Source organism: Athene cunicularia (assembly GCF_003259725.1).
Source record: "Athene cunicularia isolate RWA chromosome 18 unlocalized genomic scaffold, athCun1 chr18_part1, whole genome shotgun sequence".
Taxonomy (NCBI): Eukaryota; Metazoa; Chordata; class Aves; order Strigiformes; family Strigidae; genus Athene; species Athene cunicularia.
The window spans coordinates 12718285-12733697 of record NW_020799123.1 but is presented as its reverse complement, the minus strand read 5'-3'; the positions used below and the strand labels follow the sequence as shown (position 1 = coordinate 12733697).

The 15413-nt window shown below is 50.3% G+C and overlaps 1 protein-coding gene across 4 annotated transcripts in view; it reads left to right on the top strand.

The window, feature by feature from the left end:
• Positions 1-15413, top strand: part of RPTOR (regulatory associated protein of MTOR complex 1) — a 150558-nt gene that overhangs the window by 90979 nt on the left and 44166 nt on the right. For all 4 annotated transcript variants that reach the window (XM_026860840.1, XM_026860838.1, XM_026860837.1 and 1 more), the window contains exons 12-20: positions 295-378; positions 1700-1810; positions 5589-5663; positions 6244-6309; positions 6920-7111; positions 8237-8377; positions 10160-10277; positions 11689-11829; positions 12275-12433. In XM_026860840.1, the coding sequence (XP_026716641.1) occupies positions 295-378; positions 1700-1810; positions 5589-5663; positions 6244-6309; positions 6920-7111; positions 8237-8377; positions 10160-10277; positions 11689-11829; positions 12275-12433 (1087 nt within the window). The remainder of the gene's footprint in view (positions 1-294; positions 379-1699; positions 1811-5588; positions 5664-6243; positions 6310-6919; positions 7112-8236; positions 8378-10159; positions 10278-11688; positions 11830-12274; positions 12434-15413) is intronic.

Genomic DNA, 15413 nt, shown 5'->3' with positions numbered 1-15413 from the left:
AGCGGCGAGGTGGGGGGCAACTGGGACAGCGTTCGCCTGTGCCTGCGGGGCTTCGGAGGGGGAGCGCGGCCCGGGGGGGCAGTGGGGTGACAGTTCTCAGCAGTCAGGGTTTGTCTTCCAGCTGTCTGGTTCACACCATCAGTTTGTCCAAGGCGGTGTCACGATCCTGAGGTCCTCTTCCGTCACAAGGACTCTGCAGTCACAAGGGGTTTTGTTCTTCTGTTCTTTTGTTCAACACTGACCACACAGTACCAGTTGATCTTTTGTCAGTAACCGTGTCCCTCTCCTCTGCAGGTGCTGCTGAGCCAGGTGCACCGGCTGCGAGCTCTTGACCTGCTGGGCAGATTCCTGGACCTGGGTCCCTGGGCCGTTAGCTTGGTGCGTGGCTGTTGCCTCTTTCTTGTAGGAGTCTGGATTTTCTCACTGCAGGTGATAAATACAAATGACCATTTATGGCAGGAAAACGTGGAAGATATTCCACAGATTTGACAGCTGACCAGTGCTTTATGTGTTTGTGTGTGTGAAACGGAGCGAGCGCACCTAACAGAAAAGTGGTTTGTATTAATCAAAAAGGCCAAATAACTGTTCGCTCGCGTTACAACAAAAACGAGTTCCTAGGGAATAGTTTAGTGTAAAGTACGGTAAGGGGCAACGCAGGAGGAAATATCTGGGACAAAGAAGAAGGTTTGTCATGTAAAATAAATAACAAAATAATAGCACATACGTTTATCATCTGTTCTCTTGGCTTACTGGTTGCATCATTTTCTTCCCTTCCTTTATCTATTTGGTCTCTGGATTTTATAAACCCTTCTGGGAAGGTGGCAGCTGCCTTCTGCATTTTGAGAAGTGGCTACCCCAGTGCAGATAATAAACAAGAAGTAAACAGAGGAGCACTTTAAAACGCTTGTTGATAAAAGTGAAGAAGATGAACCACCAGCTGGTCATGGAATAGCTCAGTGATGGGACTTTTCAGTGGGTTTCTTTACCTTCCTCCTTCGTCTCAGCCGAGCCCCCCTTCTGCAGAGCTTAGCCCTCAGTGGAGGAGGGAAGCGTGCAGGGTTTTGGTGATTTTTAAGCCCTCTGGACTGTGAACTTCTGTGAGGATCAAAACACAGCCGCGGGTCAGGCAGCGTGGCCTTTGCTCTGGAGCTTTATACACCTTGTTGGCCGTACCTGGGGGGGGGGGTAACCCCCCGGAGCCCAGCGCTGCCACGCGCGAGGGATTGGCATCACTGGGAGAGTCTCAGAGCTTTCACGTGTGGCGTGTCCTCTGAGCACAGCCTGTAATTCTGTGGAAAAGACTTGGTAAAATGTCTCTGTAAGGCGAGAGGCCTATTTAATTTCCAGTGGGAAGGCTGCAATTATTGAGCTTTTGCAATATGTTTACTTGTGAGAGCAAATGGCCCCATCTGAGGAGAGCACAACGTATCACGAAGCATAAAATAGCACAGGCTGTAACGAGGAGAAGCTACTGCTAGATTAACTCTGAGTCTCCGTGGACCAAATGAGTCTGAAAATATCTGGTGACATCCAAGATTAAAATGAGCAATAGACAAATACGCAGGAATCCCCTCTTTACTAGAAATGTATGAAATTGTTTTCTACCGGATTTCTCCTCCGTGCCGCTGAGCTCACGGCGCTGCCTCTGCGCCAGAGCCGAGCTGCTCACGGGGCTTTGCTCTTCTCTCTGCCTCTGCAGGCCCTGTCTGTTGGCATTTTCCCGTATGTGCTGAAGCTGCTTCAAAGTTCAGCTCGTGAGCTGAGACCGCTCCTTGTCTTCATCTGGGCCAAAATTCTGGCAGTGGACAGTGTGAGTACTCCTGAGCTTGGCTGTTTCTTCTGGGTTTCAGCAACGTGCCTTTTCCCCGCCGCCAGCTTCATCCAGCTGCTTTAGACTTGAGACTTTCTCCCGAGGTACTTCAGGAACATCCCGCGTTAGCTGGAGACCAGCATATTATCTCAATATTTGATTTGACTTGTGGGAACCCCTTGTTACGGTGCTGACACTGCCCACCTCTTCGCACCCGGGGTGGCAGCAGCTTTGCTTTGTTAACACCGCGACGTGGTGTTGGCATCTCACAGCTCCTGGCTCTTGGGTGGAGGTGCTCTAGGCAAAAGCCATCAGATCGCACTGATTGCATCTTTACTGGGGCCGATACTGCACTCGTGTCTTCTGTGGCGTGTTCCCAGGTACGAGTACACTCATGCTCTCCCCCAGTTTGTTCACTTCAGATTGTGATCAGATGTGTTTGGTTCGAGACCATTCCTGTCCGTTGTCAGAACAGTCTGAGAGTGGTATTCAGACACACGAATTTTTCTAGAAATAAATCACAAGTCATTTTTGGTGACTTTAACTTATAAATCCCTCTCTAAGTCTAACGCACGTGCCGATGTGTTGAAGGTGGTTGCACAGAAATATTTACACACACCCCCCCCAGAAGATGGGTTATTCCGGCCATGGGTCCACGATTCCGCTCTTCTCTGTAATATTTTGGCACCTTTTGAGGTGAGGTTTAAAACCTGAGCCCTGATTGTTAAAGATGCCCTTAGCCAGAGCTCTTGTTTGTGGGGTTTAAAATAAATAATTGAGCGAGTAAGTAATTGCGGATAAATTTGTATAGTCATGTGTATGACTCCGTGGTTTGTGGGTGCAATTAGTCGAGCAATATGAAACTATTAGAGTGATGCGGACGGTTAATTGCAGGCATGGTTACAAGCTGATAGGAAATTGTCTGAACTGCTTGTAGAAGTTGCATCTTGCCTGTTTGGGGGTTTGTTTTTGTTACAACTCTTCCATTTTAGCATGGAGAATAATACTGAATTTGCTGGAGTTTTCCCCCACTGTTGATCTAGCATTGTCAGGTTTAGTTTTATAAATCTATTTTCATTAACATCCTAAGAGGATTTTGGAAAGCAAAGAAAATGAAAACGATTCATCTTAAAGCTGCTCTTGAAGAGCTTGGGTTGGATGTGTGCTTCTCCACGGCTGACGCGTCAGCCCCGGGTATGGCTCGGAGCAGGCTCGCCTGTAATTTCCGTGGAGTGTCGGGTCATCCTTCATGCTGGTGGCACCGCTGCTCCGAGGGCTCCTTCCCCGCTCCCCCCACCGTCATTGCTGCTCCCGCCCGGGCTCTGAAAAAGAGATCCTGCTGCTCCAAAGAACTGGCTGAAGACAGTAGAAAACAAACGTTTCTCAGACTTTTTAAAGCAATGAAGTAACATAAATAACAGGCTTACTTTCCAGATGAGTCCTCCGTCAGCAGGACTGTGACTACCACTGCTCTTCTTGTGACTGAGGGAAATACTCGAGTGCCGTGTTCCCTGAGGGGAATTTGGAGAGTCGCCCCCCCGGGGTGAGGGTTCCCTGACCAGCGTGGGCACTCAGGGCACCCCTGAGCCCTGGCTGTGCTGCTGTATTCCGGGACCTTGGGAGGTTGTCAGGGATAAGTTACATAGTACGGCTGTTACGTTAAGGAGAGAGAGGAGATCTGTACTCTAGTCCCTCCCCAGCACTGGGAACTTGCTATTTTATGTAAGTTCTGAACTTTCACACCAAGCCTGCAGCTTGTTTTGGTCATGTTGTATTATTATTCACAAGTGTAGCTGCTTGTTCCCTGAGGAGGAGGTGTTACTGCTGCTGGCTTTCCATATTGGAGCCAGGATCTAAGCAGGGAGGGTTTGAGCAAGCATGCTGGCTTTATAGAAGTTGCCTCCCTCCCTCGAGCCTCAGGTATTTATTTCAGTAACAGTGGCAGCACAGTAAATGCAGTGTGAAGATGAGCAGCCTTCTCTTTGTGGCGTCTGTTTGCCTACATTACAGCAGAGAGATTGGTTTTTATAAGGAGCAGAAAGTATTCACACCGAGAATGAAAAGGGGGGGGAAGGAAGCCTGGTCTTTGTGCAGCTTTACACAGAAGTCAGGAAAGCCTCTCGTAGCTGCAGCCTGGCATCAATCCATTCCCTCTGCTCTTTGGTCTGCCAAGAACAGCATCTTCACTCCCTTCAGCAATAAAATATTCTCTTGCATCTCTGTCTTGCCATTCTCTCTCCTTTCAACAATTAGTTCCTTCCTTCACCTTCTATGCCTGATAAAAAATACATGATCCTGTCTCTGGCACGAAGCATACAATAGAACCCCAGTCACGGGGGGAACTGATTGCCAAGTCAATATTTCCTCCCTTAAATTTTCGCTTTCGTAGTATGTCTTCTGTTGGTTTGACCCTAATATGTTAACCTGAAGCCTGACTCGGTATGTTAGCAAAAACGTGGCGTAGGCCATGTGCTTCACTGCTGCTACTACTCCAGGAAGATCTGCATTATTCTTCTTACAGGGTTTGAAAGACGGTGGAGTTGCTCTGCAGTTTCTGGCTGTGTGTAGGAGATCATGCTGCTGCCTGCTCCTGACTTAATGCGCGCTAGCACTTGAGCAAGTAATACAGCGATTAGTCTCGTTTGTGTAGAGGAGTTGGAATCTCTGTGTCAAAATCTGGTCCCACCTAGGCAGGGGATTGGGCAGAACAGAAAGAATGAATATCCAAGGAATGAGTAATTCCTCCTCTGCCCCCCACCGTTACAGATGTACTGGGAACTGCTCGGCGTAAGAGACGCGTGTGCTGGGTTTACTGCGCGCCGCCCCCTCCGGGAGTTGTCCTGCTGGTGACGGTGCTTCAGCCCTCTCAGGACACTCGCTGTCCCGTCCTGGCTGCGGGGCTGAGCAGGGCAATCGGCTACAGCGATACAGCAAGAGCCGGGAGGGAATGTCTGTGCTCTCAAACTGCACCTCCCTCCTCGCGGGAAGGGCTTGCTGCATTTATCAAAGAAGGGTCAGGGACCAGCCTCGCCCAAAAGCCTCCCGAGCTCTGGAGTGCTGTGGGTGAGGCCGGGGGGAAGAGGGGGACCCCAGAAGCATCTGCCGCAGCTTCTGCCACGTGCCGGGAGGGCCCACGCGTGGCTGGACACGCAGCAGAGCTCCTGGTAGCCAGCGTGGGGCCGTGATGTGGTCAGGGTGCTTACCCCAGACGTGACAGGTTTGGCCCAGCGTTTGACAGTAGCTCGGAGATCGCGAATGGGAACAGGAGGGTAGTGAGCAGCATTACCCACAGAGCTCAGCTACACTGGCCTCACTGCCTTCGCGTGGGATTGGAAATCCAGCAGACAGTTAGACAAAGGGCTTTTAGAAGATGCAATCTTAAACGGTTTTCATTCTGTTAAACGTAAAAGAAACCAACGGCAAAAAAACCACATTCCTCCTCAGTTTTGCTTTTGGTGGCCCTCAAATGCTGGTGAAGGGTTAATGTGGGACAGAGGTGTCAGGTTTTCCTCTTCTCCTGAGCAGGAGGTCACACCGTGTCCGTGGGGCTGGAGGGTGGCAGAGGGTTCCCTGCGTGAGACACCGCTCCGGCCCTTCTCCTGCAGGGATGTTGGGTTGTGGCCCTGATGAAGGGCTTGTGCTTTATTTTGCTTCTCAAATGAAAACGAGATTTGACAAAAAAAATGATTATGTCGTGAAATACTGGTACATCATTGGAGGAAAAGATATTTTTAAGTTGTATAGTACTCATTGTGGTTTTCTTTGTCTCGTTTTTCAGTCATGCCAAGCCGACCTTGTGAAGGACAACGGTCACAAGTATTTCCTTTCAGTTCTGGCAGACCCTTATATGCCGGTAAGGACAAGTCATCTTTATTCAGGCTTCGCTCAGCTTGTCTTAGCTGATCTGTTGCTGTTGTGACGGTGCTGATGCCCATGGGCCGACCTCCCAGCGGCAGCTCCTGGGCCAGGCGCTGCTGCGCCGCGGAGGCGATGAGCCGGGGCCTCCAGAAGGTCCTGCCAGGCCGCGTGATGGAGACAGCAAACCCAGCACCGTGTGTCGGGTGTTGTCCAAGCGCAGCTGCCTCAGGGGTGGCGATGGGGGCTGGGTGCAGGGCCAGCCTAATTGCGCTGCAACTTTCATCATTCCCTCCACGAAGGGGTTTTGTGGTTTCCTGTAACAGGTATTTGTGTGTCTCCCCCGGAGCAGGGACGGGGGTTGGTTGGGAGGATCGTATCAGCAACCTGATGAAGTGTCTCAGGTGTAACTAGTGACAGGACTAGGTGACAAGAAGATTCTAGCTTGCTTTCCCCACTCTTGTTATTTTAATGTGATACAAACTGCACTTAGAACAATCTCATGTTTCAGAAAGCATGGGTTGCAGTTGTTCTCTGACTCGTTCTCTAGATAACAATTAGTTGTGTATTTTTTTAAGGCTGAACACAGGACAATGACGGCTTTTATCCTGGCTGTGATTGTTAACAACTACAACACTGGGCAGGTGAGTCCCAGCATCCTTCCTTTGGTCCCCGCTCTCCTCCCTCCTCTCTGCCTTGTGCCTTTACTTTGATAAAAGTGTCCTGGCTCGCCTTAAAGCACAACCCTGAACTGCAGAACTGAAATCAGAGATTGCTTTATGTTATTTTTGTGTGGATCAAAAGAAAAATTGCCCCGGAGGGGTGACAGAGACATTCAGTACCCGGTGCCTGGAGGTGGGGGGTAAGGACACGAGTCGCTCCCCACGTGCCCCTCCAGGTGCTGTTACAGAAGTGCCCGAGCCTGGGTGGCTGCGAGCGTTCTTGGGAAGGGTGTATGGAACGAGCCATAAACTGGGGCTCTGACAGGTGCAAGGAAAATTTCCAATGAGGAAAAACCAGGCTTTACGCATTGCAAAAAAGCATTTCTAATGCCCAGCTATTTAACTAGCTCCAGCAGCGCGTAGCTGACCTTCCCTTCATGCTGCTTCCAAATGCTTTTTTGTAACAAAACCCGTATATAACCACTGAATAATTATTTTCCCTTGATTTCCTGTGAATTTCAGAAATAATCTTCTTTTTTTGATGAGGTGGGAAGCTGTCATCTGAAATAAATTGCATTGATTTGTGTTTTAGGAAGCTTGCCTTCAAGGAAACCTGATTGCTATTTGCCTGGAGCAGTTAAATGATCCACATCCTCTCCTGCGTCAGTGGGTGGCCATTTGTTTAGGACGGATTTGGCAGAACTTTGACTCAGCCAGGTGGTGCGGTGTGAGAGACAGCGCTCATGAAAAGCTCTACAGTCTCCTCTCGGATCCAATCCCAGAGGTAAAAATCCAACTTTTTAAGTAAACGCCGGTTGGAATTGTCAGAATTCTGGCAGAGGGCTACAGAAACACTTACAAACCTGGGGCCTTCAAGAGCTTTGCGATGGTGACTGGTTCAAAGGGAGATTTCAGTGCTGTTTCCTCAGGGCGGTGCAAATCAGGCCCCGGGAGAGGAGCAAGCACAGAAGTGCCGGGGGGGTCGTGGAGCCGAAGCCCCAGACCTTGGCTCCGGAGTTAGGAAGCACCACGGGTTTCACTCACTTTGCATATCAGAAGCTCGTTCAAAGTGTGGTCCCACAACTGACTTTTTGTCCCAGGATGAAAACCGCTCTCCTGGTGTGTGTGAGAACGGATCCTTAATCGAAGGATTTCACCGTTGTGACAAACCCCACCAGAGAGCAGCGGGTCTGGGCATCCCCTGGCACTGACAGACCCGGGTGCGGTGACGCCGGGGCGGGAGCAGGGGGCCTGCAGAGGGCACCTGCCGCCGTGTGGGGGTTAAAGATTAGATTCCCCTTTATCTCGGTCTCTGTCCTGACTCCTCCACCTCCTGTCCTGGCCGGAGGAGCCACAGCGTTTCCCCGTCGGGCAGCACGTGCTGCCCCTGTGCCGTACCGCGCCGCGAGCAGCCTGCCAAGGCAGCCGAAGGATCACCAGGCCGTCTGATCCCTCTGGTCCCTGTGTGAGCTGGCAGAGTTTACCCTGATTTGAGCTGCTGTCTTTTCTCCTTTTTTTCCATCATCTTCTGCCTTTCTGTGAGCCCTTGTCTGGAGACTGGAGTTCATCACTCCTGTTAAAGAGATTCACATCCCAACCGTAACTCCCCCTGTACCTTATTCCTGTTAATTAATATTCTGGGCAACGTCAACTGGAAAAATCACCCGTGGGAAGGTCACAGAGTATTCTGGGAAATTAAATATACTCCTGCATCTGTGAATGCTTTAAACTCAGTGCTTTGCTGAATCTGTTTTGGTTTTTACTCTCCATGGGCTTCCCTTTAGCCCTCGCTATTTACCTGACACAGTAGTCCGGGCTTCCAGAGACAGCATTTGCGGGGATAAATCCCACCGGCAGGCTTCAGGCTGGAGACAAGAGGGAAATAACGATGAACGTTTGCGTCTCCCAGGTTCGCTGTGCCGCAGTCTTTGCGCTGGGAACATTTGTGGGCAACTCTGCGGAGCGGACCGACCACTCCACCACCATCGATCACAACGTGGCCATGATGCTGGCCCAGCTCATCAACGACGGCAGCCCCATGGTCCGGAAGGTACGGCCCGGCGGCCTCGGGGCTTCCTGCCGCCTCGCCCTGCGCCGGCCTGGCAGCGGGCGTCCTTCAGCAGACTTTGGCAGGACTCTGACTCATTTGGAAATATCTGCTTCATCGGGAAGTCTTTTAAGTTCAGGCCCTGCCGAGAAGCAATACGCCCAAACACCGGCGGCATCAGTCTGCTGCTGGGCTGGGGGGGCTGGGGCTGGGGGCTCGGCACTGGGGGGCTCAGTGCTGGGGCTGGGGGCTCGGTGCTGAGCCTGACACTGCACACGGTAGCAGCAGCGTCCTGGGGTGCTGCTTCACCCACTTGTCCTTTTTCAACGAGCTACTGCAACGTTTCATTGACTCTGCAGTAGGAGCCCACTGACAGGAGCGACGCAAGCGCAGCGTAGTACGTCACCGTGCCGGGGGGCTGGCAGGATTGTCGTTCGGATCAGAATGTGTCTGCTGTTCAGCACTGACCTCTGATTTAGCTCCTGTGTTCCACTAATGTCTGAAATAGGAGTAACAGTCTCAGGATTTTGTGGGAATTCTTATTACGGTGCTCTTTAGTTTAAAGAGGATACGAAGGTAGGGATAAGGAGGGAGAGCGTTTACGCTGAAGTCTTTCAGGTGCACAAAATGCTGAGAAATCTGGCTGGGCTACTCCTGCTAATGCTCTTCTGCTCACTACTGCTTTGACTGCAAAATTTTGCAGGATCTCAGGCTTTAAATGAAATAGTAATGTGATGTAGAAACATGGAGTATGTGGCAGTCCTAGGGGAGGAAGAGGAGAGGGACTGAGAGTGCTGCGGAGGGAACGTGAGAGCTCTGTTCAGTGAAGAGTTATCTTGCTGCTTTTAGGAACCACAGGGGCGGATGACAGGCGAAGTAATTCTTCAGGTTTTGGAGAATTACAATTTCTGATGCGCCATTGTACATCAGTAGTATGTTAAATACTTTTTGATGTTCTGGATTGTTCTTGATGGGTGTATTTAGGTGTCCTAACGCTTGTGTTTACTTAACGGGAACATCAGTACCCTGACAGTTGTCACCGGCGTTGTGAGGATTAATTTTTGTTGTCTCGTTCCGGCATTTAATCAGTTTGATTCAAGAGAGAACTGCATGTCACACGGTGCGCTCTTTGAGTTTCATAAATCTCCCTCTTGGAGATTAGTCCCCCGAACAGCGCAGCAACCGAAGGCAGCTCTCCCGCTCTCCCGTTTGCTGTTTCCCAGCGCCCGGGGAGCGGAACCTGGCTGAGGGTCTGACCCTCCCCTCGGGCTGCAGCTGTGGGGAGGGGCTGAGCCGTGATCCCTGTGCGGGGCAGCACGTTCTCCCGGGAGCTGCGGGGCAGCGCGAGGCTCCGTGGCCCAGCGCGGGACTGGAACCCCAGGGCCCTTCGTGGGGGAGCTGAGCCCGTCCCAGGGGCCTCCCGGCAGCTCCTGTTGCCCCGCTCGGGGCAGGCACAGGGCGGGCTGTAGGGCGAGAGCTCCGCTCCGCGCGGCCCGGGCAGGGGTCAGGCTCTGCCGCGGGGCTGAGGGCAGCGGCCCGGTGCCTCCGTCACACCGTCAGCAGGACGGTGCTGGGCAGAACCGGAGGGTGGTGGGAGCCCGGCCAGGTACAAAAGACTTGTGAAGAATTAGATTGGAAACAGAGTGGTCTGGCCTTTAGTTCATCCCTGTGGCGCGAAGGGAGGATTATCGGTCTGGATAATAACCCAGTGACATCAGCAGTACCGAGCGTATCGTTCTGACCTGCATAACCACGCGGTGCCCCTTGCTTCTGCTCTTCCCCTAGGAGCTGGTGGTGGCTCTGAGTCACCTGGTCGTTCAGTACGAGAGCAATTTCTGCACCGTCGCCTTGCAGTTCATGGAGGAAGAGAAGAATTACCCTCTCCCTTCTCCAGCTGCCACAGGTAGGTGTTGGGGTTTGTGCGGGCAGGAAACGTATAGCCTGAAAGCACTTGGGAACTTTTATTTAAGAAGTTTGCCCAACACGATGAAATTCCCGGGGGTGGTGATTTATCAAACAGCACCAGTAGCTCCCGAGTTGAGTGACGTGGTGGGTAGCTCGGATTCTGTTTAGCGCTCTGATATACGGCACTGGAGAAGTGCGTCCTCTGCCTAAAACCCGGCCATAGCTCACCAGCAAGCTGTAGAGCCACAACAGCCTGTCAAATTCAAAGGGATTCCTTTCAGACCAAGATTAAAGTATATTTATCAAGGCAATACTCAGGCTTACCAGACTTTTTTTTGTCCCTCCTCAAATTATCCCTGAAACTTCAGTGTCATGTTGACCTAACGAGAAGCTTTGCCACACAACAATGAACCCACCACACTCTCGGCTACTGCAAAGCGCCAGACAAGAAGCAATGAAGAACTTTACGCTCTGCCTACGGCCCCATCCCTGGTGTTGTGTCTGTTGCTTTGTGCGAGGAGTGAAAAGCCCTGGTGACATTGTTGCTAACCTCATGCTTTCTTTAGATGTTAAGTACGTTGGAAATCTCGGAGGATAATGGGACTGTTGCAATCGAAACTTGGAGACAAGAGCGTGTGCTATCTCTGCAATGAGTAGTCTAATCTCCCTGTTGTCTGAGTGACTAAATCATATTGGAAAATAAGCTTCTCCACCTTCGAGACTTTTTTTTTTCTGGTGGAAATAAACATTGCATGCAGTTTCTATAGTGCTTTTCCTTACCCAAAAGTAATTTCTGAAGTATTTCTAAGTAGGAGGCACTGGAAGCATTGGCCCCACCACCATAACGCAGCCACCTCTGCAGCGAAATGAAACGCGACGGTGTGTGTTTTCTGAGGAAGTTTGGGAAATCATAATTATCCAGGTCATGGGTGAAATACGAGTTGAAACTAGGCCTGTTCAGGAAACCAGAATTTCCATCGCTCTTTATAATGAGAACATTTACCGGATTTTTAATGAGCAGAAGCAGCCAGAAGCCCACAACTGCTGCCTGCTAAATGGCGCCTGCTGTAGCAGCGTGTCCTAGCAGAGCGTCTGGGCAGAGGCCCAGCATCGACCTGGAGAGAAGAGTCGTTGTGCCTCTCTGGGTAGTCTGCAGGCACTGGCAAGGCTCGGCTCACCTGGTTTTATTGGATCAAACAAAATCACAGCCTAAACAGCAGAGACACGTAGTCCTGGCTGATTATGTGCACAGCGGATCCTTTGTCACACCACGTTCTGGTTTAGCCTGAAGGGCAATGACTAAATTCTCTTCATACTGGTAGTATTTTAATTACGTATTTGCTGGGATATAACCAAAAGGCTACGGTTGCTTTGGTTACATCTATAATTGGTAAATTTTGCATCCGCAGAGGGTGGAAGTTTGACACCAGTGCGAGATGGTCCGTGTACACCAAGGCTGCGGTCCGTCAGCTCTTACGGGAACATCCGAGCAGTTACCACGGCCAGGAACCTGAACAAGTCCTTGCAGAACCTCAGCCTGAATGAAGAATGTAAGTGAGATTTCAAAATGCTTGGATTTTTCTTTACCTCCTCTTTACCTGCCTCTTACAAGCCAGAAAATACCCCGGGCAAGACAACACGAGCTGAAACCAACCCTCCAGCCCAGATGATCCACCTGCCAGCTCCAAGAGCTTAGATGAGAAGCCCCCACATAATTAGTTTCAATTTTCTGGTCATTAGTATTGATTTTTCTGAGTGTTTGGGGACCAAAAATGTGCCTTCCCACTTCCTAACATACATGGATTTTAAACTGAATCTTTTCTGACCCCTTGATGCTTACTCTATATTTAAACATTCAGTGTTTAACAGGGGATGTTGTGAATTTGTTTACACCTTCACTGAGTGTTGCAGGATTTAGGAAAGAGCAGTTGTGCCTGGGTAAGAATTGTTCTCTCGCCAGTTCTTGATTCAGCACCTGCCCTCTTGTTTTGGCAGCTGGAAGCTCTGTTGCGTTTTCTCCTGGGAATCTCAGCACCAGCAGCAGCGCCAGCAGCACCTTGGGCAGCCCTGAGAATGAAGAGTATATCCTGTCCTTTGAGACTATCGACAAGATGAGACGAGTCAGCTCTTACTCTTCTCTGAATTCACTAATAGGTGAGTAAAGACTCTCCGACCCTCCCTTTAGTGTCGCCTTTCTTCCCATGCTTGCACTAGCTTTTGTGGAAAGTTTACATCTTAGCTCCTGCTAGATCTTAGTCCAACAAATCTTCTGCAGACAGGAGAAATGCTGCTCCTGGGTCTGCTCAGGCTGCGTGCAGAGCAGAGTCGCTCCTGCTCTGATGGAGGGGCTGGAAATGAGAGCTCTTGGCTCCAGCTCTAAGCTTCACTGCAACAGTCCTGTCAGGAATTTAAGCACAAAAATGTGGCACATGCAAGAGTTCACATCCACTGCAGTTCCACTGGTGAGAGAATGGAAGCGAGGACTCCCCGCCCCGTGGCCTGAGCACCCGGACGCACTGGCGCTAGCGGCTTCCCCCGGGTGTTTTCCACGCGGGTTGTATTTCTGTCCAGCACTGCATGGTGTTACTCATCCAAGGCAGCCTTACCCTAGCTCATTTCCTATGCAGGTCTGTACGTACTTTGTTAAAATAGGACTTAAAAAAGAAGAAATCCCAGGCTGTGTCTTAAAAGCAGAAAGACCGAGTGTTTCACAGAAATCTGCTTTTGTGCCAAAATTTCCAGGGCTGATCCCGCTGCCTCCAATCAATCCCCTCTTCGTTATTTCCTCCCAGATAAGCAGCTCTACCATCACTAACAGCCCTGAACTTTTTAACACCACTCGAAGTCCCTTTCCTGGCGCCTGCCTCTCCGGGTAGCGTTCAGAACTCTGCAGGGTGAGGTGCTGCAGCAGAGGAGGAAGGGGGTTTGACCTGTGCTTACGCAGCGCGTGGCTGATCGGTGTGTAATGGATGATCTGTAGTTCTTTTGTAGACCAAAACTGGAACGTTTATATTAAGCCAGTTCGACTCAGCTGTTTTTCAAGTACCTTTCCCAGTTGTGTCTGACTGCTACAATAGCATGGCTTTAAACGAGCTGTAGTTTTTCGAGCAGCCTGAACCATTTTGGGATGATAACACAGACAACAGGCAGGAGCTGTTGGAACAGCCTCCTTCCAGGGAGCAGGGATGGCAGCATGCTGCAGAGAAATGAGAGAAAGACTCTGAATTTTCTTTGTAATCTGTAAACGTGCCCATATTTTTCTGGTCTTCAAATATCAGTGGAAAGAGAGAGAGGAATCCACCTGGGTGACAGACTTGCCTTGACTGAAGCCGAATTTTGCTCTGCTCAGTATTTTCTGGAAGAAGCAGTAGTGATTTGGCTCTCCTGAACTGAAAGACTCTAGGACTGTAATTCCTGAGCCCCTGTGGCAGTTTAAAATCATGTGTTGATCAATTAATTTGCTTTTGGTTGTAGGTGATTAAATTGGGTCTTCCAAAGCCTGACAGGAACGTTAGGAGATTTCTCTCCATCTGAAGCTAGAACTTGAGTTTGCTCATTTCCACTGGAGCACGCTGTGATGGCCTGTGCGTGTCTCACGAGAGCTTTACATGCAGTCGGAAAAGAAGCTAGAGATGAGCTAGAGATGAGTGAGGGAGACCTAGGGAAACAAAAAGACAGCTCTCCAAAGCCTCCCTCATTCCTATTCAATCGGAAGAGCTCGTCTCCAGCTGGAAACGACAGAGCTCATCGAAGTGTTTAAAATTCATAACTCACACGGAATCCCATTACCTTCAGCGTTTGCCTGCTGCAAGCCAGGCTTTTTTCATTTCTATGGAAGAATCACCATCTTCCAGAGTGTGCTCTCCTGCTCCCCAAGGAAAGAGTTTTCAAAATGCCACCAGGTCCAGCCCCCTCAGGAGCGCTGCGGCTGCTGCACAGCCGGCCCAGGCTCCAATTCACCCCTTTCTTTAAAGTTTTAGTGTGCAATAAAATACTGCTCTGCAGCTAGCTGGGGTGGGGTAACTGGGAGGGGAGTCCACCGGGGTGATAAACTCGTCTGAAGAAATGTTTTGCTCTACTCTGTGTCTGTTGGAGGAGGTAACAGTGATTTGGCTCTGCAGTAATGACTTGGCCAAGTAGCTGAGACAGGCCAAGCACTGACGAGGGTGCTTTGGGCTCAGGGTAGACTCAAACCAAAGCCGAAATCTGGTCTGTAATCATCAAAGTAGAAATTTTCAACCACAGTTTAATTCTGTGTTCTGTACTCTGCTGGTTCACTGATGCTCAGGGCTTTCTTCCTCTTGTGATTTTCAGAACATGGTGCTAGAGGATTGTGCTGATCGGTCTCTCCACTTTACTGACATTGCGGCATCACACGAGGTTTCTTCCCGTAAACTTGAGGAAAACCTCTCCATTCCTTCTCGTACCATTTTACAAGCAGCTTCCCAGTGAACCATAGGCCCCTCCCAAATGCAGCTCTTGCTCTAGGTGGGCTGTTTCCTGGCAGAGCGTCCCTTGGGCAGACAGTCCCGTACCAGAGGAGATATTTATTTCTGTTTCCAAGCTGGCAAGAGACAGGTTTTGGTTAGTTAACGAAGACATCGCTTTGGATGGGAAGCTAAGCTTTGCTGCTTTTTCCATACAACTAGTCATTAATCTTGGTGTCCTGGAAATTTTTAGTTTAGTTTTAAGACAGGACAACGGAAGGAATTAAGATGGGGGTTTTGCATACCTTGAGGCTTGATTATTCGTATCCAAACTGCGTGATTAAAGTCCTTGTCCTACAGAGAGCATCGCTGGAATGATCGTGTTAAGGAACGATCAAAGGAGGAGGAAAACCAACCTGGGAGCGATGAAATGCTGGGGAATAGTTCTCTTTTCCAGCAGGAGAGGTTGGATCAGAAAACTGTTTGCCATGTCGCAGGGTCTGTCCTGAGGAGCTGCCTCAGAGCAACAGAGCGGGAGGTCGCTGCGGTGAGGATGAGGAGAGCGGGAGGAGTAGGTGGACAGGGAGCCAGAGCAGATAGGGGAGTGAGTGTGGGGACAGGTAGAGCCTCCTTCTCAGTCACTAGGCAGTACGTTTAGATGCACAGACACAGTGAGGAGGAGCTGGTCCATCAGCACTACTTATAAA